Below are 24,429 nucleotides of genomic sequence, written 5' to 3'. Positions count from 1 at the left end.
AACTGCCCTACTTAACTGTCACCCAAATATGTCCCATTGATCCTGTCGCAGACCCCTCAAACTCCACCTCCAGCTGGAAAAATAATGCATGCCATTTGTTGACTCAACCAACCAATATTTAGAAGCTGTCCTCCCACCCCTCTCTAAGACCACTCTTGTATATACAAGGCAGGAGGGTTTGTTTGCCATTATGATTCACTGCTGACTTCCAAATTTATACTCACAGACCAAACTCTCCTAAACTCCAAACTAACATATCCAACTGCCTTCTCAAATTCTTGACTTAATCTCTAGTAAGTCTTTCATACTTAACATGCCCCAAATTGAACTCCTGATTTCCGCCATTTAAAAAAAAAAAAAAATGTTCCTTCCACAGTCTTCCATGTCTTGGTAACTGATATTACTTTGAGCCAAAAACATGGATGTCATTCTTCGCTCTTCTTCTTTTCATACAACCCACATTCGTTGTGTTAGGGAATCCTGTGAGTTCTGCTTTTCAGATATGCTCAGAATCCCATCATGTCTTACCACGTCCATCACCAATACCGTGGTCCAAACCCCACCGATGCTTGCCTGGGTTCATACAAGAGCCTGCTCACTGTGCCCTGCCCTTTACCCCCAGCTCAGTGCTCTGGATTCATCCTTCCAACCCACCTACGCCCAATTCCACACACTCCTGGTTATGAAAGGTCTGGAAGGAACTGTAACAAGAAGTATGTATCCCTACTTTTATCGAAGAGGAGTAAGGCCCCATTTCCTTGGATCTCTGATTCCTGGACCCTCAGTTCAGCCACTGTCCCTGTTCCTGATTCCTAAGACCACAGCCTTGACACAGAACAGGTTAGAACAGGTGCAGGTTGGGATGTGGAGCATCCCAGCGTCCCGCCCAGTGGCCATGCAGACCCTGCTCTGACTCACCCACCCATGAAAGCTGCTCATCCACCCGCCCATGCTCGCCTTCACAACCCCCATCCTCTGCACGTGTCCTTTTTTCAGCCAAACTCTCTGAACCTTGCTAACTCCTCAAGGAAATCCTCTGGGCTGCAGAAGAGATCAACCAGTGAGCAAAACCGAATCATAAGGTGCTGCCACCCAGACTCGTGGAGCTGACGCAGAGCAGCTTCTCTCTGTTCCCAGCTGGCTTCGGGAACAGGCGCGCAATGAGGGCCCAAAAGGCCAGGCAGTGGGCATGACGTCCCAGAAGCACCAGGCTCAGCAGTTATCTGTCCTGCCCCCGTCAGAACTGAGAGAAGATGTCTGATGAAGAAAAGAAAAGCAGAGCAGCCCTCCCCGGAGGAGGTCTCAGACGGCAGCATCTCGTGGCCCTGGGCTGCCCGCTCCTCGCCCTCGGCAACAGTGCGTCTTCCTTGTTTATAGATTTCAGGTGTGTGGCTGGGTGTGTGCTGTGAGTCATCCGTCTGGCCACTGAGACCCCTGCATGACCGCGGAGGTCCCAACTGGAACGGAGGCCCATTCCGGGGGCACAAGGCAAATATCGACTATGTCCCAGACACAGCTCTTGGTACCAGGGGAAAGAGCAATGAGCAGGACAAAAAGTCTCCATGTCCTGGAGCTGAGGTCCCAACTGGAACGGAGGCCCATTCCGGGAGGCACAAGGTCCCAACTGGAACGGAGGCCCATTCCGGGGGCACAAGGCAAATACCGACTGTGTCCCAGACACAGCTCTGGGTACCAGGGGAAAGAGCAATGAGCAGGATAAAAAGTCTCCATGTCCTGGAGCTGACACTGGAGACAGACCACATAGAACAACCAAACAAGCAAGAATGATAGAGAAAATGATTGCAGGCCAGAATATACAAAACCCTGAAGTCACACAAGGGTCTGCAGCAGATGGTGACATCCAGAATTGGTTACAGGCTGTGTGGTCAGAGTCTGAGCTCTTGGGAGAGGAGGAGGAAGAAAGTCTGGTGGGGAGAGGGCAGCTAGTGATCCAGGCAAAGGGAAGAGTGTGTTTCACATGGGCCAGGGAGCAAAGTGAGCCAGCGGTGTTCCAGAAACTGAGAAAAGCCAGCGTGCCTGGGGCAGAGTGTGCCAAGAGGAGGGAGCACCCCAAGCAGGGAGGGACTCATAGCCAACCTGGCTGGAATTTTACTCCAAAAGCAGTGGAAAGCCATGGGAGGAGGTTTGGCAGGACAACCTGATCACTGGGGTAAGAGTGGGAAAAACAAGCTCAAATTGCATTCAAATTTAAATTTTTCAATCATCAAAAAGTGAAAAGGTAAACCACGGATTGGTATTTGCTGCTAATATCACCAGCAAAGAGAGAGAATCTGCAACATATATAGAGAGCGTCTACAAATCAATAAGAAAGAGACCAAAAACACCTGAGCAAAAAGACTTTGAACATGCTTTTCAAAGAAGAAACACCAATAGCCCACAAACATATACAAAGAAGTTCTTCCTCAAAAATATTGGGGAGATGCAAATTTGGTGCCCGTGGGTTTGAGAAGTTGTGCGGGTCCAATAGAAACACACATCCCACCAGGAAGCAATTGTGGTTAAGAATAATGTATTTGTATTATGTATTTCAAATGGCTACCAAGGCATTAGGAAATAAATATGTAATCAGTATTTGTGACTTCATAAACTGAACTGTTGGGTTAAAGAAAGAAAAGAAAGAAAGGAAGGAATAGCAAGGCATGAGATTTAACACTTTTCAAGAGAGACTTTATCTTTCACATCTGAAAATACGGGGTTTTGAAGACCTAAATCAAATCATCTACATATAATAATGTAATTAAATTAGAAATCAATCAAAATAAATTTAATCCAAAAATTTATTTTCTAGCAATGTGGTAGCCCAAAAGCCTTGAAAAATGCTTTCACTACACAACAGCAGAAAAGGATGAATAAAATATTTATTTTAAATCTTTGTAAATTGATTAAGAGCAACTGTCGATCTTTGTTAACCTAGAATTTGTGTTTTCAAGGCCATGCGGAGGACAGAAGAAAAACCAAGGGCCCACACAAAGTAGAAAACAGATTTCGACATCTATACGAAGGTGGGATATTCAAACTATTATACTTCCAAGGGAAAGGTTAACACCAGAAGAATTCTGCCCAGAAAGGAATGTGGCAAGAACATTTATCTATCCCCTCCTTGATTCTGGATAGAAGGGAAAAAAATACTCCTCTGAGAAATTATGGGCTAGATAACACACATATTGATTTGGGGCTTACCTTAGTTTAGGTTCACCCAAAGGAGACCTATGGCAAGGACTTGGTACAGGCAGTTTATTTTATAGGTGATCTTGAAAATCACAAGTGAGGGAGTTAGGAGAGTGAGAGGCAAAGGAGAAAAACCAATAAAGGGTGCACTGTGGGTAACTGGGGCTTAAATCCACTTGAGATCTTTTGGGAAACATGTCAAATTTACAGCCTAATTTGTGATACCCAAAAATCTCAGTCTTAAAGTCCTGAATTCATAGTGATCCCAGATGCCTGGCAGAAACAAACTAAAAGCTTCTCTGAAAAAGTACATTTCTCAACCTCGTTTCCAAATATACTCCATAGATAAAGTTCCAATAAACTTGAGCTCACAATAGAAATCACAAAACATATAATTAAATAAGACATGTTTATATTAAAAACTCACAGCTAACATCATACTCAATGGTGAAAGATGGAAAGTTTTTCTCTAATATCAGAAACAAGACAAGGGTGCATACTTTTGCTACTTCTATTCAACATAGTACTGGAAGTTCTAGCCAGAGTAATTAGGCAAGAAAATAAATAAAAGGCATCCAAACTGGAAAGGAAGAAGCAAAATTATTTCTGTTCTCAGATGACATAATTTTATGTGTAGAAAATTCTAAAGATTCCATGCCCACAAAAAAATTTGTTAGAACTAATAAGCAAATACATCAGTTTCAGGATACAACATCACCATTCAAAAAGAGCTGCATTTCTATACACTAATGATCCAAAAATAAACTAGAGAAAACAATTGCATTTGCACAGAAATAAAAAGAAAAAACTACTAAAGAATAATTTAACCAAGGAGAAAGACTTGTACACTGAAAACTACAAAACATTCTTGAAAGAAATTTTTTAAAAATGTAAGTGGAAAGACATCCCATGTTCATAGATTGGAAGGCTTTATATTGTTAAGATATTGACTACCCAAAGTGATACTTAGATTCAATGTAATCCCTGTGAAAATCACAGTGACTTTTTTAGAAGAAATAGAAAAACCTGTCCCAAAATTCACAAGAAATATCAAGGGATGTCAAATAGCCTAAACAATCTTGAAAAAAAAAATTGGAGGATATACACTTCCTGTTTCAAACCTTACTAAAATGCTACAGTAATCAAAACAGTGTGGTACTGGCTAAAGACAGACATATAGACCAAGGATATAGAATAGAAAGCCCAGAAATAAACTTTACATATATGAACAAATGATTTTTGACAAAGGTACTATAAGCCTAAAAGAAGAAACTGAGGCAAAAAATAAAGCAGAGTTTTATCTGAGCCAAATTTTAGGACTGTAGCCCAGGAAAACACAAATTCAAGTTGCATTAAAGATATGCTCTTCCTGGCAGCAGTTGCAAACAGATTTTTTTAAGAAAAAAGGAGAATCTTTTTTTAGCTTGGTTTTTTGTTTGTTTGGTTGGTTGGTTGGTTGGTTTTGGGGAGTTTTTGTTGTTGTTTTTGCAGCCCCTTACCAGTTCTTTAAAATGGAGAATTTTATTTTATTTATTTTTTATAAGCACATGAAAAGATGTTTATCATCATTAGTCATTAGAGAAATACAAATTTTTTTTTAAATTTTATTTTGTCGATATACATTGTGGCTGATTATTGTTCCCCATCACCAAAACCTCCCTCCCTCCTCCGTCCCCCCCTCCCCCCACCGATGTCCCCTCTGTTTGCTTGTCGTATCAACTTCAAGTAATTGTGGTTGTTATATCTTCTTCCCCGCCCCCGGTTTTGTTTTTGTGTGTGTGTGTGTGTGTGTGTGAATTTATATATTAATTTTTAGCTCCCACCAATAAGTGAGAACATGTGGTATTTCTCTTTCTGTGCCTGACTCGTTTCACTTAATATAATTCTCTCAAGGTCCATCCATGTTGTTGCAAATGGCAGTATTTCATTCGTTTTTATAGCTGAGTAGTATTCCATTGTGTAGATGTACCACATTTTCCGTATCCACTCATCTGATGATGGACATTTGGGCTGGTTCCAACTCTTGGCTATTGTAAAGAGTGCTGCAATGAACATTGGGGAACAGGAATACCTTCGACTTGATGATTTCCATTCCTCTGGGTATATTCCCAACAGTGGGATGGCTGGGTCGTATGGTAGATCTATCTGCAATTGTTTGAGGAACCTCCATACCATTTTCCATAGAGGCTGCACCATTTTGCAGTCCCACCAACAATGTATGAGGGTTCCTTTTTCTCCGCAACCTTGCCAGCATTTATTGTTCAGAGTCTTTTGGATTTTAGCCATCCTAACTGGGGTTAGATGGTATCTCAGTGTGGTTTTGATTTGCATTTCCCAGATGCTGAGTGATGTTGAGCATTTTTTCATATGTCTGTTGGCCATTTGTATATCTTCCTTAGAAAAATGCCTACTTAGCTCTTTTGCCCATAAAATGGAGAATTTTAAAGGGGCAGTTCCAAAGTTGCTTGTCAAGAATTTACTACTGGTTCACTAAAATAACATAAGCTGATGATTGGCTATACATTGTTCTCTGCATCATAAATTCCAGGAGCACTGCAACCAAAAAAAAAAAAGAAAAACTGACAGTCACATTGTATGACTACTGACAATGTCTGGGTAATCTATATTCATGGTAGCATCACCCAATCTGGAAACTCCTACTAGAATGTGCTGTTTAGCAATTATGCCAGACAGGGGTGAAGGGGACGTGACTGAAGCCCTATGCCCATATCTCTCTGGGCCTGAGAAGTTTAGTGAACCTTGCATTTCTTAGGTTGTTCTGAGCTACTTTATTTCTCAGTACCAAGGCCATTCAATGGGGAAAGAACAGTCTTTTCAACAAATGGTGCTGGGAAAACTAGATATCCATATGCAAAAGAATCATGTTGGACCCCTACCTCACACCATACACAGTATTTAACTCAAAGTGAATCAAAAGTCTAAATAAAGTTGAAAAGCTTAAAACTATAAAACTCTTTAAAGAAAATATAGGTCAAAAGCTTTATGACACTGGATTTAACAATGATTTTGGGGGGCATGACATCAAAAGCACAGACAATAAGAAAAAAAATCAATAAGTTAAACTTTACCAAAATGTAAAAGTTTTTGTGCATCAAAGAATGCTGTTAACAGTGAAAAGTCAACCCGCAGAATCAGAGAAACCACAGGGAACTTCAAAAAGTTCACGAAAAGTTTCATATTTTCTCATAAACTTTGTGTACAAGAGCACGAGGATTCCTGTTTATACTCTCAATGACTCTAAATCCTTCGAAAAATATGTTACACGTAAATAGGCTTGAGATGATTTGCATGACCTGGGTCAGGACCACGAAATCATTTCTGTGTATATATACAGTTCCACCACCAAGACTGAGTTGTGCAATAGGCGGACAGCTGTTGGCTCTTCCGAGTAAACAAAAACAGGACAGAGGAGTGTGGCATCTGATTTCCTACAGAAAAGAAAAACAAAGAACCAGAAACTTCTAAGGCTATTCACAGGAGGGGCGGGGGAGAGAAGAGCGGAGGAGACAGTAATAGAGGAAGTGGGAGAGAGGACAGAGGTCAGACAGAGGGGAGGACATCTGCCCTCAGACTTGGAAACTCCAGGAAAAAAAAGAAGTTACCAGACTCTGACACCCTCCCTCCCAAAAAAACAGTTAACATTTGTTTAGTAGAATGAAAAACAAGAATTTCTATGAGATCTGGCCATAAAAGGACTGGTTTAAAACACTGAAGCTCAGCAATCAACACCATTCTAAGCTCAGGAAGAAAGCAAAGAGGCCTCCTTTGACTTTTCAGTGTTTCTTATCACTAAAATTCCTTTTTAAACTCCAAGAGTAACAAATTCATGAAAAGAATTAAAACCAAGAGGTTAAGTTCAAGCGCTCTTGTTCCGTCTCTGTATTCTTCCTGGCAAGCTACCTGGCTGTGATATCCACACCAGCGCTTCTCAGAATTTGCTGAGCACATGAAGCACCTGGGATTGCATGAAAATGCAGATTTCGTGAGATTCGGCAGGTCTAGCGTGGGGTAGGGACCTTGCGTGTCTAGCAAGCTCCTGTGGTGCTGGTGCTACAGGCCAATGAGTCACACATTGAGCAGCAAGAATCTAAACCACCTCCTAGCTGTCGAAATTTTCCTTTTACAGGATACAGAGTGAAAAAAGATCAACCTTTTCCCCAGTCTTTAAGGACAATGCTCATTTGTTTACTGAGCGAATATGCATGAACACTTCCACAAGGCTGGGCAGAGGACAAATGGAGCCCCAGCCTTCGCCCAGCCCATGCAGAGGCTGAGGATTATGGGCCAGGAAACTGTGACATCTTCCCTCGCCAGCCAGGGTGGCCCCTACCACCTGCTCTGCTAGTACCAGCAGGTCAGCATCATGCCACCCCTTGGGTGTGTTTGATCTGCACAGAGAATCCCGTCCCTGGCTCCCAAAGGTCTCGTGATGACAGAGGGCAGGGGGCAGTTCTACTCTTCCCCCACCCTCCCTCCCTGGGCACTGTTTCTCCGTCCTCTGCTTCCCTGCTCCAGTGACACACTCGAAGGCATAGACATGCCCAATTTGAGAGAGGGCAGCTCCTACAAAGCCCCCCTCTGGGGTAACAGGTCACCTACCATAAGGAAAAACAGAAAGGGCAAAGTCAGGACAGAGAGGCAGGGCCCTGTTTCAGCAGAGAGAAGACACTCAGGAGGAACTGGGGAGCCCAGCACCCCAAGATCAGTGTGACAGGACAACTAACTGAGAAGTAATTGGTTCCTGCTCTCCAAGTATTCTCCCTTCCCCTTTCTGGCCACACAGCTGGACCCTTGAGGGAAAGGCATTTCAGAGCACATCTTGGCCTGTGGCCATGTTGACTAAAATCTAAAGCTGAAAGCACCGGAAGCTGCTCTCCCTGTCCTGTTAGCATCTGAGTTATACTAAGAGAGTGTCCTGGAAATGCCTGTGATTATAGAGACTATACTAGAAATTATAGATGTTATACTAGAAGAGAGTAAGCTGGAAGAGCCTGTAAGGACACGGGGGGTGGGTGGGGGCTTTCTAAGGCAGTACTTGGGTGCGGGAGATTTCCTGGAGGCCATGAGAAGTCAGATGTAGAGGGGGAGGAGAGGACAGTGGGATCAGGCGATTTCCTGTAGCCTGAGCAGCCTGAGGATGGGCAGGCCCTGCAGGGTGATGGCTGGGTGGTGGGCCCAGGAGCACCAGCCCCGGGAGCTGCAGCTGTCAGCCATGGCACAGGTAGGTGGGGTCCTGGAGCAGCAGAGGCACTCCTTTGTGGGGAGCCTGGGGACTGCACAAGGGGCTTCCCAAGAGTAAACAGAGAAGGGACTTTGAGAAGGGGGTGTGGGGGATATACCCTGGGCCCACTCCCAAGCCATCCCAGACTGCCCCCCTATCTCCCAGTGGATGTCTGCTGTAACAAAATACCACAGCCTGGGTGAGTTAAGCAACAGAAATTTATTTTCTCACAGTTCTGGAGGCCAGAAGTTTAAGATCAAGGTGTCAGCAGGGCTGGTCCTCTGAGGCCTCTCTCCTTGTCCTGTAGATGGCCGTCTTCTCCCTGTGTCCTCACGTGGCCTTCCCTCCATGTCTAAATCTTTTCTTCTTATAAGGACATCAGTCATATTGGATTAGAGCCCACCCTAATGACCTCATTTTATCTTAATTATATCTTTAAAGACCCTGTCTCCAAATACAGTCACATTTTGAGTTCCTGGGGGTTAGGTCTTAAACATACAAATTTTGAGGGGGACACAATTCAGCCTATCACCCCCCCCATGCCACACCCAACCCCAGAAGTGCACAGAATGGTGCCTTCTGCCACCTCGAGGACTCCTGGTACTTTTCAGACCCCAAGGACCACCCTCTCTCCCTGCTGCAGTGCAGATTGGGATCTTCATAGATGGAGTCCTGAGTGTCAATATTTGTGACAACTAAGAGACACCCCCTGTCCACCTGTGGCCACAGTTCCTGCAGTCAGGCTGATGGGTGAGCAAGTAACTCAGCCCTATAAACTATGCCCATGAACAATGAGGGGTGAGTGGCCCTGACGACCCTGTGTCCCAAGCTGCTTACACACCAACAGCAACCTCAGAGCACCTTCCTCCTGCACGTCTCCTCCTTTATGTCCCCCTCTCCTTATGTTCCTCATCTTCCCGCAGTGACTCTGCAAGCACAAGTGCAGCAGCTTCTTGCCTGATGCAATCAAGTAATACGCTTTCTTTGTAGTAAAGGGTTTACAGCTTCCTCCTAACCAGACTGTAGACTTCTTGATGCCAGAAACCGTGTCTTAAGTCTGTGTGTATCATAAACCTTGCATATGGCAGGACGCCACAGTCAGGAACAGTGAAGGGCCTGAGATTTAACCCTACTTGCAGGTCAACAAGTCAGCCTGCCACGGTTTCATGGATGCTGGTAGAAGCCACAAAGCCTGAGTCAAAGACCCAGAATGATTTGTTACTTGCAGAGAAAGCAGTAGCCACAGTAGCAACATTGTCATGCTGGTTCTGTGAGCCCAGTTCCCACGAACAATGCAAACAGGGACACATGCACACCAGGGGGTTGGGTTCCAGGAGGGGAACCCAGAGCTTAAGGAGCTGATTCTTTCACAACAGGTGATAAGCATGCCCAGCCTTTGCTCCAGAGGAGACACTATTTTCCAATGCTGCTCTCTAAGTGGTAAAAACATCTTTGAAAAGACAGTCTAGAAAAAAGACAGCCAGGGCCACTGCTCACAAGATGTGCAGAAACATGGGAGACCCGTGGCGGGGGCACTGTAAACATTCCTTAATGGGCTCAGCTCTCCCTGAAGCCCGCCCAGGTGCGCTTCACAGGCCCTGGCGCTTCACACGTTATCCACCTCAACCCAGCGTGGCTTCTGGCCTTACCTGCATCCACAGTTGCCTGTTCAGCAGAGAATGAAGGGTTTTCATACTCCGCTGCTGGGAGTATGACAAATGACGAGGTCCGAGCAGTTCTAAATGCCTTTGGGACTCGAGTTTTTACTTTTGGGGGGTTGGCAGGTGAGGATTGCCAATGATTCTGGGACTACATTTTTCTGACTGATGATTCGTGGACTCTAGACTCAAGAGAATAAAGAGACCAATTGGTTTCACACTTACTACTTGTCCAGAGGTTGGCTCCTCCAGGAAGGGATTCTCAAGAACTCCAAACTCCTCAATTACCAAGGAGAACGAATCACTCCTTCCTTCCACCGGAATCTCCTACACCAGGGGTCAGCAAACATTTTTTGTAAAAAGCCTGATACTGATTATTTTAGCCTTTGTGGATCATTCAGTCTCGGTTAAGTCTACTTAACTCTGCCCTTGTAACATAAAACCAGCCATAGGCGATGCATAAACACATGGGCATGGCTGTGTTTCAATAAAACTTTATTTACAAAAATAGGTGGCAGACAGGATTTGCCACTCAGGCTGTAATTTGCTGACATCTCTCCAATCCTCTGAACATACTTCTGTCTCAGGCTTACTTATAAATCTCTATCTAAAGAACAGGCTGGTGAGGAGCCCTGGGGAGGATATGATCCTCTTCACAGGACCTCCACTCTAAAACTCTCAGGCATGTCCCACTCCTCCAGCAGCTCTGCACCTGCTCAGCAGAGCTGCATGCAGAGTACGAAGGGCAGGGTGCAGGGGGGGCTCTGGGGTCAGCCTGCTTGGATCTGAACACCAGTTCTTCCCTGTGGAGCTGCTGAGTAATAAGACTCACCTCGTGGAGATTTCATAAAGCCACAGCCTGCTTTCTTGCCCTTCAAAAATGATTACATCTATATATTTATATTATATATTCATATATGTAGAAAAATGAGAAAAGTAAAAAAGAAATTGGTCATATCATTTACAATAAAAGTTAAAAAATAGTAGGGGGTGTGTGTGTGGAGAAAGAGAGAGAAAGACAGGCAGCCAACACTCGCTACTGCAAAAAGAAAAAAGAGGAAGGAGGGAGGGAAGGAGGGAGAGGGGGGGGGAATCTTGCTTCATGCTTCACATAGTTTTGTAAAGTCTAGCTCAAAGTTATAGATGCTTGAAGACAATCTTAGTAGGTAAAAAGATCTGAGCACATGAGAGTTACTTCCACTTTACAATGAATAGAAGGAAATCATAAAAAGGAGTTTTGCTATGTGGGATATAAAGCAGGACATCATTTTAAATTTTGTCTTGCTGGGACCTTGTTCCCATGTGATAAATCAGCTCCCAATTAATTCCATGCGTATCAACCCAGAGAAAGGCCTTTCACAGCACAGCAGGTGTATAAACAAAGAGAGACCGCGTCTTTCTGTGCAAAATTATTTTTCCTGGTTATTTCCGTTTAATCAGCTTTGGGGAAAATGTGACAATTATGTGTTCACTGACTTGAGGACACTGGAGTGGGAATGGTGGGTGAGGACGGTGGGAGAGAAGAAAAGAGGGGGATTGGACAGTGGCCCAGAGAGAGGCAAGCATGAGGAATGGGGCTGCGGGGGGCCCTGGGGTGAGCGGACTGTCCTCCTCATGGGCCCAGGGCTGCTCTGGACGGGGACATGCAGGGGCCCAGGCAGCGGCTTTTGCTGCTCACAGGATGATGGCAGCAGGAGTCTTCTCCTTGGAGGGGGACGGAGGCACCGAATTCTCCCCCAACAGCTTCTTCTCTGACTCTTCCTCATCCTGGAAAAAAAAAATTGGGAAAAAGAAGGACGGGGCAGAGTTCGCTTCATAGAATTTGGAAATCAGAAAGAGGAAAGAAGGAGGGAAAGGAAAAGGTGACAGAAAGTGGGGACAATGCAAAAAAGACAAGGTGGCAGAGGAAGGGGACTTAGACAAGTGCCTGGGGCAGAATGGAGAAGGAAGTGGGAAATTAGAGTAAAGGAGGGTGTGGAGAGAGGCACAGGGTGTGCAGAAGTTAGCCCAGGACACAGGGACGGGGTCACATTCCCAGACAGTGAAGGGACGAGCCGAGTATGGAAGGAAGCCAGGTGAGGTGGGGCCTGACCTCAGATAAGGGTTCCTGGCCTTGGTGCTCCTCCCCGTTCCCACATTTTCACATCCAGACCCCCGCCACCAACTCACCAGGGGCTGGGAGCTCTGGCCACACAAGCTTCGAAGACCCACTCCCAGAGAAGCCAAGGTCACAGTGACCATGAGGACACAGACAGCCAGGAGCAGGGCACGGATTGCTAGGAACAAGTTCTGAAGATAAAGGAAGAAAAAAAAAGACAGTCAGGAGTCAGCACCTCCCATCCTGCTCATGCCACCCCCTTATCAAGTCGCCCACGTACCAGCTCTGTCCCTACGTCCCACCGCAGCAGACTGCACAACCTCCATCACATCTGCGTGTCTGCAGTGTGACCTTGCTACTCCCACAGAGAAGTGGAGTCTGTTTCTCCACCCCCTGGAATCTGGAAGGGCCTGTGACTGCTTTGGCCAATAAAATACAGTGAACGTTAACACTATGCCAGTGACAGGGGTAGCCCTTAACTGGCCCGGGAGCTTCCTACCTGTGGAAATGCTCACAGTTGGGATGCTGCCCATTAGAACCCAGTGGCCATGCTATGAAAAGCCTGAGCCATGTGGAAAAGCCGTCGCAGGCTCTCTGGCTGACGGCCACAGCCACGCTCCCAGCACGGGAGTGCGTGGTCTCAGACATCTGGCCCGGCCCAGCCCAGCCCTTGGATGACTTCACCCCCACTGACATGTGACTGCAACTGCTGCATGAGGACACTCAAGTGAGAACGGCCCATCAGACAGAGCCCAGTCAACCACAGAACTGTGAGAAATGATGATGAATTGTAGGTTTAAGCCACCCCACTTGGGGCAATAGAAAACTAGAACACCCACATGGCAGAAATAACAGAAAGGTGGCCACAATCTCCATTCCGAAACGTCTTCGCCTTGCACTTCACCAGCTTTGATTCAGGGAATCTTCATGTCATGAGGTCTGGGAAATGTCTTTGGCTTAAATTAAAATCTCCTCAACCAAAAACCTAGGATGAGGCCCAAGCTTGAAAAGCCCACATCTCTGTCCTCGAGTGCCCCAATTCCCTGGGAGCAAAGGGTTGTGATGGGTCATTCTCACCACCAGCATCTTCATGTAGTCTCTGCACATCTGCTCATCCCAGCCTAAGTAGTAATGTCTTTTCTGCATCCATCTGTACTCAGGGGTTGTGGTGACAGGGTCTGGGCGATTACACATGGAGTCAATGTAGTAGAAGCCATCAGTTTGCCAGGTTAGACTGTTCACACAGAGGACAATAGCAGCCACAGCCGTAGCAAGGCCAGCCAGGGTGAGCAGACCCGACACACAGCCCTAGGAGAGAGCAGGTCAGTGCAGACTCCCTCTATCCACGGCATTGCCCTGAAGTCCCAGCCTCAACCTGTCCCCTCTTCCCCAGCTCCTGTCCCAGGAAAACCCTCCCCACCCCTCTGGGAAAGACCCCAAGATATCAGGAACTGAAGGGTAAGACAAAAAAAAACAGAGCAGAAAAAGTAGACACAGGAGGGGATAGAGGGTCGAGAAGAGGGAGAAGATGCCCAAGACTCACTGAAAGTTTGCCCGGATGCTTCTCATGGACGATGGCCCCAACCCCTGCTGCAATAGCCTGGAAAGAGAAGACACCGGAAAAAGGGCTCCAGTTTACTCTCCTGAATTGATCCCCCATCACCCTTCCACCAACAGTTCCCAGAACGGCCAATTTGCAGCAGAATCCAAGCGGCAGACAAAGAAACCCGGCATGCAGACAGGACTCCAGCTACGACTGCCGCGCCCTTCCCAACCTCGCCTTCAGAAGAAAACTGGACGTGAGAGAGTTGCAGCCACCTAAGGCAACTTCCTCGTGGCAAAGAGCATTCAGATCTTTGGTGTCTTCCCCAAATCCTCCACCCAGATCCAAAGGAACTTTCTCCTTGCTCATAACCACTGTCCCCAACGAGCTCACAGCGCATTCCTTACTCACCACAGACCCCGCCCAGAAGGCACAGCCCGAGGCACGCAGCTGGATCCCGGGCCCTAGGTAGAGACACACTCCAAGAGCACAGCTTACAACCCCCAGCAATATTTGAGTCACCTGCAACACAGGAGGGAAAAATAGACCCCTTCCCGTGAGCCCACACGCCCCTGGAGCAGCCGCCCAGGTCCTATCCAGGTGGCTTTCCTCTCCTTTTCCTCTGCCTTGACTTGTCTGCATCTCTGATTCTGGAAGCTTCTGTCCCCTTAACATCCATGAAGCAGATGGGCCTGGGTCTCCCTTCATCCCTCTTATAGGCTGAGCTGTTTTTATCCTGTCACTTTTTCCCAGCTTCAACATTTTGTCATCCCACCTAATGATTCCCACTTTTTTCTCCTCATTCTCCCTTGGAAATCCCCTCACGCCATCTAGATCCTCAGCCTCACCTCAGCTTCTAGCCCTGACCTAGCTCTTCAGATGCAAACACATAATTCTGAGAGCTCTGTGACAGACACACAGATATGCTGCTCAGGCCCCCTTCGAGAAGGACGGTGGCTGCTGGTAGCATATGGTTGTCAGCGCCTTCAGGGCCCCCCGTCTTTCCAGCTAGGGCGCACTCTTTGGGAATGGCCCTCCAGGCAATGACTGAGCAAGGCAGCAGGTCTTGTCAGTGCTGTGTTACAGTCTGATGGCTCCCCTGCCCAATCCTGTGCCCCTCTCTTTTCATTTCATAGGGGTTACACCTCAATACGCCACTTGCACATCTCACTCCAACTCAGCCTCTGCTTCCTGGAGAACCCAACTATCACAGCTACCCGGACATCACCACCTGCCACGTCCTGCAGCATCTCAGATTTGCCACATTTGACTTTCACCCACCACTCCCCTGCCCCACTCCCAGTGTCTGCCCCTCCTGACCTCCATGGCTCCGACATCCTGGTGATCCATACTCCAAACCTCCGCATGTTCTTGGACTCCTCTCTTCCCCTATACCCCAAACCCATTTGCTCCCAAGTCACAGAGACCCCATCCACAAAGATCTGGACTCCTTTGCTCCCTCCCCATTTCTGCTATGACCACGCAAGTGCAGACCCTGGATATTTGTTATCTGGACACTTGGCTCCAAGGCAGCTAGCTTAATACCCAGGCTGCTGCTCGAATCCACCCACAGCCTTCCCTCTATTGAAGTAAGGACAGATCCTTACTTCATCATCCAAGGCTCTCAGCGATACAGCCCTTAATCTCACCCCCGAGTCCCATGCATGAGTCCGATTCTCTTTACTATTACAGAACTTGTCCTATGCTCTCTCTACTCCCGGCCTAAACCCACTCCTCCATTCAGAGTCTGGCTCAGATGCCAACTCCTGCTTCTTGAAGACGTCAGCTGGGCATCTTGTTTCTCCCTTCACCTGATCTACCTTTAATTCTAGTTATTCGTGCAGTTGCCTGATCCCTTCCCATGTATGCTGAGCACTTTTCAGGTTATAGCCTAGGGATTCTCTCTGTAGTTTGCCTGCAGTGCCTCACATGCTGCCTTGCCCTGTAGGTCTCTGGTCCTCTTGGGCTTAACAAAACTCAATTAAGAGCCTCCAGATTCTTCTACCCATCGCCTCGCCTCTAGCTGGGACTGACCCCTCTGCACCAAAGAAGATTCCTTTCTTTACATTCCTTTCTATCCAAATCTCTGCAGGGAAACCTCTAAAACCTTTTCGCAAACTAGGCAGGATACAAATCGTGAGTTCTCATGCCCTTCCTCATGGGGATTCAACCCACTGTCCTCTTTACATCCCACTGAAGGAGGAGAGTTTCCATCCTCACTAACCCACCCACCAGCCCACTCTTACCCCAAGAGCCAGCTGATCATGGCTCCTCCGGGCCTTGGAAGGGCCAGCATCCCGAGGGCGAAAAAGAAACTGCTTCAGGGAACCCCCAGCTTTCAGCAGTTCTGTCAAAGCTGATTCCTGGTGGATGTAGATGTTGATGTGGGTGGGCTGGGACAGGGTAGAGGCCACATCGACTCCATTCACAGTCACCATGTTTTGGGTCATCTTGCCTACCCGGGTGAAGATGTACAAAAGTGAAGTCTGAGAATTAGGTGAGATAAAAAAAAGAGTACATGGCATGGGTGATGGGAAGAAAAACGGTCTCCTTGTCCAGATCCAAAGGGTCTTCCCAGTGCAGATATCAATGTCACAGTGACCTTAGTTTGGGATGCAAATTCAAATCACTTGCAGAGCTTTTCACCACACACATTCTTGGGCCCCTTCCCAAAATGAACTGATATGGTTTGTCTAGGGTCTAGGGAGGGCAAAGAAAGGAATCTGAATTATTTTAGTGACTTCGTATATAAACAAGGGTACTTCAAAAAGTTCATGGAAAGATTTGTACTATCTTTCAATTCTGTTTTTACACGAACTTTTTGAAGTACCCTTGTGTATATACTTTCACGAGTTAAACATCCATAAGATACAAAAGAGTATACCTTTAAAACCCTCTCCCAACTTTGTTCCAGCCACTTAGCCTTCCAGATGAAAACTGATACTATCAGTTTCTTATATGTCCTGCAATGATATTTTTTTATACAAAAGCACATAAAAATATCCTTTCTCCCTTACTTTTCCCACAAATGGCAGCATACTGTTCTGCACAATGCTGTGTTCACACAACCATATGCTTTTAGAATAATCCTAAATAATCCTAACATCAGTCCATAAAAAGCTTCTTCATTCATTTGTATAACTGCATAGTATTCCAGTGTATAAATCCATCATAATTTATTTAAGTGGTCCCCTATTGATAGACATCTAGGTTATTTGCTGTTACACTTTCCTCTGTGTAACTGAGATGGAAAAAAGAGAAAGAATTCATTCAAAGTACCATCGATGAGGCCTGGAGGGATGCCACCCATCAGGGGAGCAGCAGACCCAATTCAAAATCAGTCTTTCTTTTTATTGACAAGACAAGGAAGTTTCACAAGAAAAATCAGTTGATTCAATCATCAAAGAAGGACATAAAAACAGGCAGTGTAAAACTTGTAACGGCAGTAAATTAACAATGTGACCTTCCAGAATGTAATTTATAAAAAGCTAGATTAATTCACCAACAAACAGCTTGTCCTTAGTAAACATTTTCTTTTCCACATAACTTCCTACAGCAATTTCCTTAGCATACTTAAACAGCAGTCAAGCAGTTTCCTTAACATATCTTAAGAACAATCGGTAGGTTAAATAGTCAATCGTCATTCAAGCTGGAATCAAACCAGCAACCTAAAACAAAGTACCCAATCCCATCCCTAAACAGTGATTAGAATTCATTAGATGGCTTTTGTCAACCTTATCTGTGGACTCTCGTCCCCTTACTCAAGAGCCTTTTGGCTCATTCACGCATTACCTAAAAATCCTATTCTAAGATCAAAGGAGAATCAAGATTTCTAACCCACTACAATTTGCAATCCTTTTCTATTACAGCCACCCCCGAGCTAGCAGGTACACGAATTTGCAATTTTAGTAGCTGTTGCCTGTTATCCTCTCTGGAAGTGGGACAAGGCGCAGGCGGGAGCATGGCCCAAGAGTGGAGCTGCCCTTCCTCCTGCCAATAGAGTGTGTTAGAAAACTCTTTGATCTATTACAATTTTATGCGGGGAAAATTACATTCCATTGTAGATTTTAATCAATTCTGTGCAATAAAATGCCCCATTTTAAATACGTATCTGAGTGAGTTTTGTCAAATTTATACATTTGTGCAACCACAGCTACAATCAAGATATAGAACATTTCTGGGTTGCAGAAAGTTCCCTAATGCCCCTGCCCGGTAAGTCCCCCCAACCACTGGCCACAGGTAATCACTGATCTTCTTTCTGTAACTATTTCAGTACAGTTTTAATCTGTAGTTCTCTTACTCGGGGTGACGGTGATCATCTTTTCATATGTTAAGAGCCATTTTTATTTCTTCTTTTGTCCATTCATATCCTCTGTCCTTCCTGTTTCGTTTGGTTTTGTTTTGATCTATAGAAGTTCTTCGTGTATTTGAAAAATGACCATCTGTGTCATGAGTTCCAAATATTTTTCTACGATCTTTAATTCATTTTTTGACTTTGTATTTTTATATAATCAAAGTTTTCATTATTTTAATGCTTTCTAGGTTTTATACCATACTTTAATAGGACTTCCCCATTTCAAGATTATAAAATAATTCCACGTTTTCTTCTAAGTGGTTTTATGCTTTCCGTTTTCACTTTAAAACGTTGATACATCTAGAATTTATCTTGTAAGCTGGAACACATGGATCCAAATTGTTGTCGTTATGATGGTGTTGTGCCGATGCTAACTTCTGCAGGGTTGGCATCCGAACTAACCCTGCAGGGCAGGCACCGTTTGTGGATTGAAAATGCTCTCCTGAGCAAAAACGAAGTTCCCACAGCAATTCAGATCTACTCTGGTCTTCCTATTTTGCCTATTGCCATGTTTGATGAGTTGTGCGTCCTTACCACAATTTGGATCATGAGTACAGAGTTTCATATCTAATTGGGCAGTTTTGTGACCCTCTCGTGGTTACCTCGTGCAACCACGTTTGTGACCCTCTCGTGGCACCTTTTTCTTTCAGCGTCGTTATGGCCAGTTTTGCTACATTACTTCTCCACGTACCCTTCAGAATCAACCTTCCTAGCTCCAAAAGAAATCCTGCAGAGGCGATTCTAACGGGCGTCCTGGTTAAGTGTCACGGTTTAAATCAGATGTTAATCACAGTTCCCATAACGCCTCCCACTTGTATTCTCCCAGCTCTCGGGGCGGTCTCACTGTCTGACCCACCTGGCCTCCTTTGAGGTACGAAGGACAGGTGTCCGACAAAGCTGCAGACGCACAGAAGGAAGTCCAGCCCGGATTCCAGCCAGACCTGCCCTGGGGGGCGCAGGGGTCGGCACAGAGGTGCAGCCCTGAACGTGCGGTGGGCTCCAGCGACCTCCGAGGCCCCTGGGGACCGCCTGCACCCTGCCCCGCCCGCCCTGCCTGCAGATGGGGGGCTCTTCCCTGCTGCCCGGGACACGGAGTCCGCGTCCTCCCGGCCGTCCCCCTGCAGCCGCTCCCCTCGGGGCTGCAGCCTGGGAGAGAGTGAGGGCGCGGGGCGCTGGCGGAGCTGGAGGGAAGAGCCAGGCCCAGGGCTGCGGGGCCCCGCCTCACCTGCTGTCGGTCCTCGGATCCGCCGCCGGCCCCGAGCCGAGCAGAGCCGCGCTGGGAGGAGCCGCCCGAGGCTGAGGCTCCGCGGCAGCGGGAGGAGGGACGAGTTCCCGGCAAGCTGCTGGGACAAAGGGGCCCGCCGGGGGCGGGGGGCGACGGCGCTGCCCCTCGGGGGCTGGGCTCCCGGCCCTCCCTCGCTCAGCTCCGCACAGCCCGGCGATCCACTGCAGCTGGAAGCCCCTAGAAGGGCCCCTTGGCCGCAGCTGTCTGCCGGGAAACCGGGTGGGAAAGTCCAGACACCCCCTCCCCACCCCCACTTCCCGCTCCGGGTCTCGGCGCCCGCCGGCTCCTCCTCGCCCGGCCTGCTCTGCACGCTCGCCGCGGGCCCCTGGGGCAAGCGGGTGAGGCGGGGCCCCGCCGTCCAGGCGGCCCCTCCCAGGAACCCTGCGGCGCGGGACCCCTCCCCAGGGCCAGCCCCACCACCCCCGGTGCCCACCGGCCTCCTTCCAGGCCTCCCACCGCCCACCCACCCCCCACCGCCCACCCCACCCTCCACCCCCCACCCCCCACCCCCCACCCCCCGGCTACCCCGCAGCCTGCTGGGAGGGAGCACTGCTGCGGGTGACCACCATGACTCAGTCCTTCACGGGGACGGGGGCAGCGGGACATTGGCAGGTAGTGCCAGGGGACTTGGTGGAGAGGTAGGTCTTTCGGGGCTGAGGAGGTCCCCAGAGCACTGGAGCTGCGACAGAACCTCAACAGACCAAGGTCTCAGGGGTTCTGTCTGGTAGGCTAAGGGCTCTAAGCTCTGGAGGACAAGAGCCAAGCGGCAGCCGGGACCACACGGGGGGTCGGTGGGGAAGGGACGGGGGGCGGGATGTGACCACTGCTTGACCCAGATGCCAGTCCTGGGAGGAGGATGAGGGGCAAAGCAGATCTGGGGCAAAAGGGAGGTTCCAGGGGGCTCAGCAGGTGCCTCAACCCCAGCAGGGTCAGGCTGCCCTGACAGACATCCCTCAAGGGGCAGAGGTGCAGCTCTGTGGCCAGGGGCAGCCATCCCGTGACCCTGAGCCCCCACTGGCCCCTGAACTCCCCAACTCCAGTGAAATCTGTCAACGTCTTCTGCCAACTTTTCTTCCCTGTGCTCCCTTCTTCTCTCACAGACGGATGTCCATGGACATGGGGATGGTAGACGGTGGCAAGGTGGCCCCAGAGGCCCCACAGCCCACCCGCATCGATGTGCACATCCACCAGGAGTCAGCTGTGGCCAAGCTCCTGCTCGCTGGATGCTCTCTGCTGTGGCCTCCAGCCCCTGCCACAGCCACCAACACCAAGACCCCAGGCAGCAGCCGGCTGCTGGTGGCCTCCAGGGTGAGCATGGCTGCCTGCCGGGTGGGGCCACGGGAGGGACACCTGAGTCCCTTCATATCGGGCCCATTCTTGATGGCCACACGCTCTCTGCCAGCCTCTCTCTGGGAGGACACTGAGCCAGCTGTATCTTCCTACCTAGAAATCAACTTCCCTGGCCTTCTCAGTACAAGCTGTGGGGACAGTGAGCTGCAGATTAAGGGGCTGTGAAGGAGCCACTGACCCTTTAAAGTCCCCACTGGTAGAGCCCTGAGTCCGTCCTCTCCCCTCGGCCAGACCCAGGATGGGCTGCATCCCCTCCCCTCTCTCTCCTCTCCTTTCTTCTCCTTTCTCTCTCTCTCTCTCTGTCTCTCCCCACCCTGCCCCTCCCTCCCCCCCACCATGGGGTTTTAGCCATTTATACCTGGAATGGCAGATCCACAAAGTTACCCTGAGATGTGGGGCAGAGGGCTGCCTCTGGGCCAGGCATCTGGGAGCCAGGTTCTTAGGTCCTTTGTCTTTCAGGTGGTACAGATTGTGCTGGGGGTCTTGAGTGGGGTCCTGGGAGGATTCCTCTACATCGTCCACTCCCACATACTCTTCTCAGGAGCTGCCATCTGGACAGGGGCTGTGGTGAGTGGGGCAAGACAGTGGTTGATCTCCTGCCAGGGGTGACAGGGATATAGTTGTCCTTACTACCTTCACGCCACCACATTTAACACTGTGCCGCAGAATGCCAGCAATCAGAAAGACCCTAATTATCTAGCCCCATTCCCTGTTTGTACAGATAAGAGAGCAGCTGAGGGAAGTGGTGGCATGTCCAAAGTCACACGGGCAGCTCTCCCGGCTCCCTGCCCTGTGCTTCTCCCACCAGACTGGCTCTCTCTCACCCCCTTCAACAGCAAATACCAGCTAAGGATCTGAGCACCCACTCACCACAGATGCTTCATTGAGATAGGGAAGGCAGAACGTGCCAGAGAGAATGTTCACCACAGGAAGTGTCGCCTCCTGGCTATTCCCATGGTCCTCTGCATGTCCTGCACACAGTGGGAGTCCAGGGATTAGTGTCAACAGACGGGTGTGTGCCATCTGCAGTAAGAGCTCGGTGGGCTGATCATGGTAGGACTCAGGGGCCCTCTGACATACCCACACTCTCAGAATAACAGCAAAACATGTTTATTGAGAGAGGAGCCAAAAGTAATTATCCTCATCCATCCGATGGCAAAAAGCACTCGGATTAGTTACAGAAGAGCCAAACAGGACTTGTATCCACCTGTCCACGGGGTGTACTAGACTTCCAGGTCGTGGAGCCCCGCTGGATGGATTGCTGAGCACTCTCGGGCAGGCATTTAGACCTGAGGCAGCCTGAGGACTCAGCCTGCACTGAGAGCTTCTCCAATAACCTGGCACTTCCACCCACAAGATCGCACCATCCCAGGAACTTTCATAAAGCACCTGACGTTGCTTAAAAAGGAAGGTTTGGGAGAAGGGAAGGAGGGCTCGCACCCAGCTTGACCACAGCACTGTTCAGTGTCACTAAAACAGAGCACCCAGCAGTGTTAGGAGTTTGATCCAGGCTCCACACCCTCCACAGTCATCTTACCACAGACAGCAAAGCCTGGCGCAAAACCTCAAGCCCGCAGTGTGCTAGGGAAGGAGCAGCACGTGGTTGGCTCTACAGGTGGAGTTCCAGAGGGAAGCAGAAGCAGGCAGTGGAGGGGACCTGCATTTCCTGTGCTCACCCTGCTCCTCACTCAACCTCTCCCCAGGCTGTGCTGGCTGGAGCTGCTGCCTTCATTTACGAGAGACGGGGTGGCACCTGCTGGGTGAGTTCAAGGAAAGGGAAGGGAGAGAACCAGGCTCAGGCTGGAGGCCACCCCAAGCCTCCTGCCCCATCACACACGGGCTCCACTGGGCCTTGCTCTCTTTTCCCGAGACTGGGCTCCAAGAGAGACTGAATCACGGTGGCCCCTCTGTCCCCTCCCCTCCCTAGGCCCTGCTGAAGACCCTGCTGACACTGGCAGCGTTCTCCACAGCCATTGCCGCCATCGTCATTGAGGCCAGGGATTTGGGGCCTGACTTGTTTTCTGGAGATTATGTCTGTAACACCTCCCCCCAGAGGAGCTGGGCCACCCAGGTCCCCGTCACTGAGAATCCAGAAGAAGTCAGAAGGCTACACCAGTGCCTCTCCTACGTGAACATGCTGGCGGTAGGTGACCGAGGGAAGGGGGCAGCAGCAGGCAGGGGCAAGGAGGGCCAGGGCCAGGACCAGGACAAGAATAAGGCTGTCCATTGGAAACAAGTGTTACCTGTTCTGCTCCATGCTTGTTATTGTCTCCAATGATGCAGCATTGACAAAACAGAAACTCCTGAAGTCGTGGGTGTTACAGACTCATGACAAAAACAAACATTAAACTCACGTTCATAGAACCAACATTGCAAGTGTGTGAAGTGCTGCAGAAGTGTTCGAGGCACACTCTCCCTTGATCCTCTCGAGTCTTGGGGGTTATCAGAGAATCAAAGCACAGCCCAAGCCCATCACTGCACAGAGAAGGACACTGAGGCTGAAGGAGAGGGGTTCCTGGCCACATTCTGCACACTGGATGGGTTGACCCACTTCCAGAAGCCACGGACTTGGAGATGAAGGGGTGGAGAGTGACTCGTATTGGTGAAGAGCATGGGGACAGAGCAGGAAGACAGCTGTCACTCTGGTGCCTCTGGCTTTGGTCCTCTGTCCCCAGGCCCTGATCATAAGCCTTCATGCCATGCTCTTGGGTGTCTGGATCCTGCTGCTTCTGGCAAGTCTGGCTCCTCTGTTTCTGTTCTGCTGGAGAAAATTCCTGCATAAGGAGGTGAGTCACTGAAGTGTGTATCTGTTGGTTGAGGCAGCAGAGCTGTTCAGAGGAGACAGGAATGGAGAGTGGATGGTTTGGGGAGGAGAAAAGGGCCCGTGACACAAGTCCCAAGTAACATTATGCCTGGCTTTCAACCCCAGTGGTGGCCCAGCCTGGAGAGCCCCTGTCCCTTAGCCCTCAAGCCAAAGACACCAGGAAGCCAGGGAGGCCCCTATCCATGCTAGGCCTTTGGGGCTCTTTGCATCCAATGCAGCCAGTTGGTACCATGCAGCCAGTGCTGGACTTGGGCTGGCTCCAAAACTAAGCTGCCCTGGAGCAGAGTATTTGACTCTCTCCTCCAATCTGGGTTGCCTTGCCCTCTCCCTCCCTTAGGAAAGAGACCAGAAGAATCTGCTGGAAGTAAGTGGGATCTAGCTCTGCCTCTCCTGAGCATGTGTGCCTGGTGCTCCAGCACTGGGTGTCCCTTCACCTGGCTCCTGGAAGAAGAACCAGACCGGGCAAAAGGGACTGTCCAGTCACCCCCACTGTCCTTCCTCCACGACCACGGCCACTGCCCTGCTCCACCCAACCATCATAGCGGTGCTTACTCTTTCCTTGCTCACCTTCACCATCCTGAACAGTAATTTGATAATAAACTCGTATTATTGCTTCCAGCTTCTTGCTTAGTTATTCCAGGACATCACTCTTGGCTGGGGGACACAGTGGAGAACGACCCCACAGCACACCTAAAATGCCCCTCCCCCAGCTCCCCAACCTCCTTCCTGGGTCTAGAGTTGCTGGATCTGGAACTAGAGTCTCTCCGAAGCTGGTCCTGTGGCTGTAGGTCCAAATGCCTAGGGACAAAGGATGAAGGGGCTGAGACTCTGAGCCGCACTTCCTGCCATTCAGATTTAAGAAGGTGAATGCTTGGCAATTTGAAAA

General features: G+C 48.8%; 2 protein-coding genes across 9 annotated transcripts; one reads left to right on the top strand and one right to left on the bottom strand.

Annotated features, from left to right (window-relative positions):
* Positions 1–11,498: 11,498 nt before the first annotated feature.
* TMEM176B (transmembrane protein 176B) lies at positions 11,499–19,643 on the bottom strand. Of its 3 annotated transcripts, none has more exons than XM_063099386.1 (7): positions 19,310–19,643; positions 15,977–16,216; positions 14,142–14,252; positions 13,731–13,787; positions 13,265–13,495; positions 12,259–12,378; positions 11,499–11,856 (listed from the first exon to the last, which is right to left on the bottom strand). In XM_063099386.1, exons 2-7 carry the CDS (start codon positions 16,178–16,180, stop codon positions 11,764–11,766), a joined length of 816 nt encoding a protein of 271 aa, XP_062955456.1. In that variant the 5' UTR covers positions 16,181–16,216; positions 19,310–19,643; the 3' UTR covers positions 11,499–11,763. The 3 variants fall into 3 exon arrangements, with proteins under 3 accessions (XP_062955456.1, XP_062955454.1, XP_062955455.1); XM_063099384.1 differs by having other exon boundaries at positions 15,977–16,185; positions 19,310–19,642; XM_063099385.1 differs by lacking the exon at positions 19,310–19,643 and adding an exon at positions 18,941–19,286 and having other exon boundaries at positions 15,977–16,185.
* TMEM176A (transmembrane protein 176A) lies at positions 19,380–24,161 on the top strand. Of its 6 annotated transcripts, none has more exons than XM_063099390.1 (7): positions 19,380–19,707; positions 20,470–20,677; positions 21,179–21,286; positions 22,423–22,479; positions 22,647–22,862; positions 23,395–23,505; positions 23,881–24,161. In XM_063099390.1, the coding sequence occupies exons 2-7, from the start codon at positions 20,474–20,476 to the stop codon at positions 23,920–23,922; spliced, it is 738 nt and encodes a 245-aa protein (XP_062955460.1). In that variant the 5' UTR covers positions 19,380–19,707; positions 20,470–20,473; the 3' UTR covers positions 23,923–24,161. The 6 variants fall into 6 exon arrangements, with proteins under 6 accessions (XP_062955460.1, XP_062955457.1, XP_062955458.1 ...); XM_063099387.1 differs by lacking the exon at positions 19,380–19,707 and adding an exon at positions 19,838–20,007; XM_063099392.1 differs by lacking the exon at positions 19,380–19,707 and adding an exon at positions 20,035–20,074.
* The last annotated feature ends 268 nt before the right edge of the window (positions 24,162–24,429 follow it).

The sequence above is a fragment of the Cynocephalus volans genome, chromosome 6 (assembly GCF_027409185.1).
Source record: "Cynocephalus volans isolate mCynVol1 chromosome 6, mCynVol1.pri, whole genome shotgun sequence".
Classification (NCBI taxonomy): Eukaryota; Metazoa; Chordata; class Mammalia; order Dermoptera; family Cynocephalidae; genus Cynocephalus; species Cynocephalus volans.
Note: the sequence above shows the minus strand (reverse complement) of the source record. Positions and strands in the feature narration are given on the sequence as shown.

Excerpts from the sequence above, each read along its gene's own strand:
- TMEM176B (XM_063099386.1), bottom strand. The coding sequence starts at position 16,180 with ATGACCCAAAACATGGTGACTGTGAATGGAGTCGATGTGGCCTCTACC. Across the intron at positions 13,788-14,141 it reads CCTTCTGGGCGGGGTCTGTG|GCTATTGCAGCAGGGGTTGG; the intron begins GTGAGTAAGGAA and ends TTCTCTTTCCAG. Across the intron at positions 12,379-13,264 it reads ACTACATGAAGATGCTGGTG|AACTTGTTCCTAGCAATCCG; the intron begins GTGAGAATGACC and ends CTTTATCTTCAG.
- TMEM176A (XM_063099387.1), top strand. The coding sequence starts at position 19,937 with ATGACTCAGTCCTTCACGGGGACGGGGGCAGCGGGACATTGGCAGGTA. Across the intron at positions 21,287-22,422 it reads CCATCTGGACAGGGGCTGTG|GCTGTGCTGGCTGGAGCTGC; the intron begins GTGAGTGGGGCA and ends ACCTCTCCCCAG. Across the intron at positions 22,863-23,394 it reads CCTACGTGAACATGCTGGCG|GCCCTGATCATAAGCCTTCA; the intron begins GTAGGTGACCGA and ends CTCTGTCCCCAG.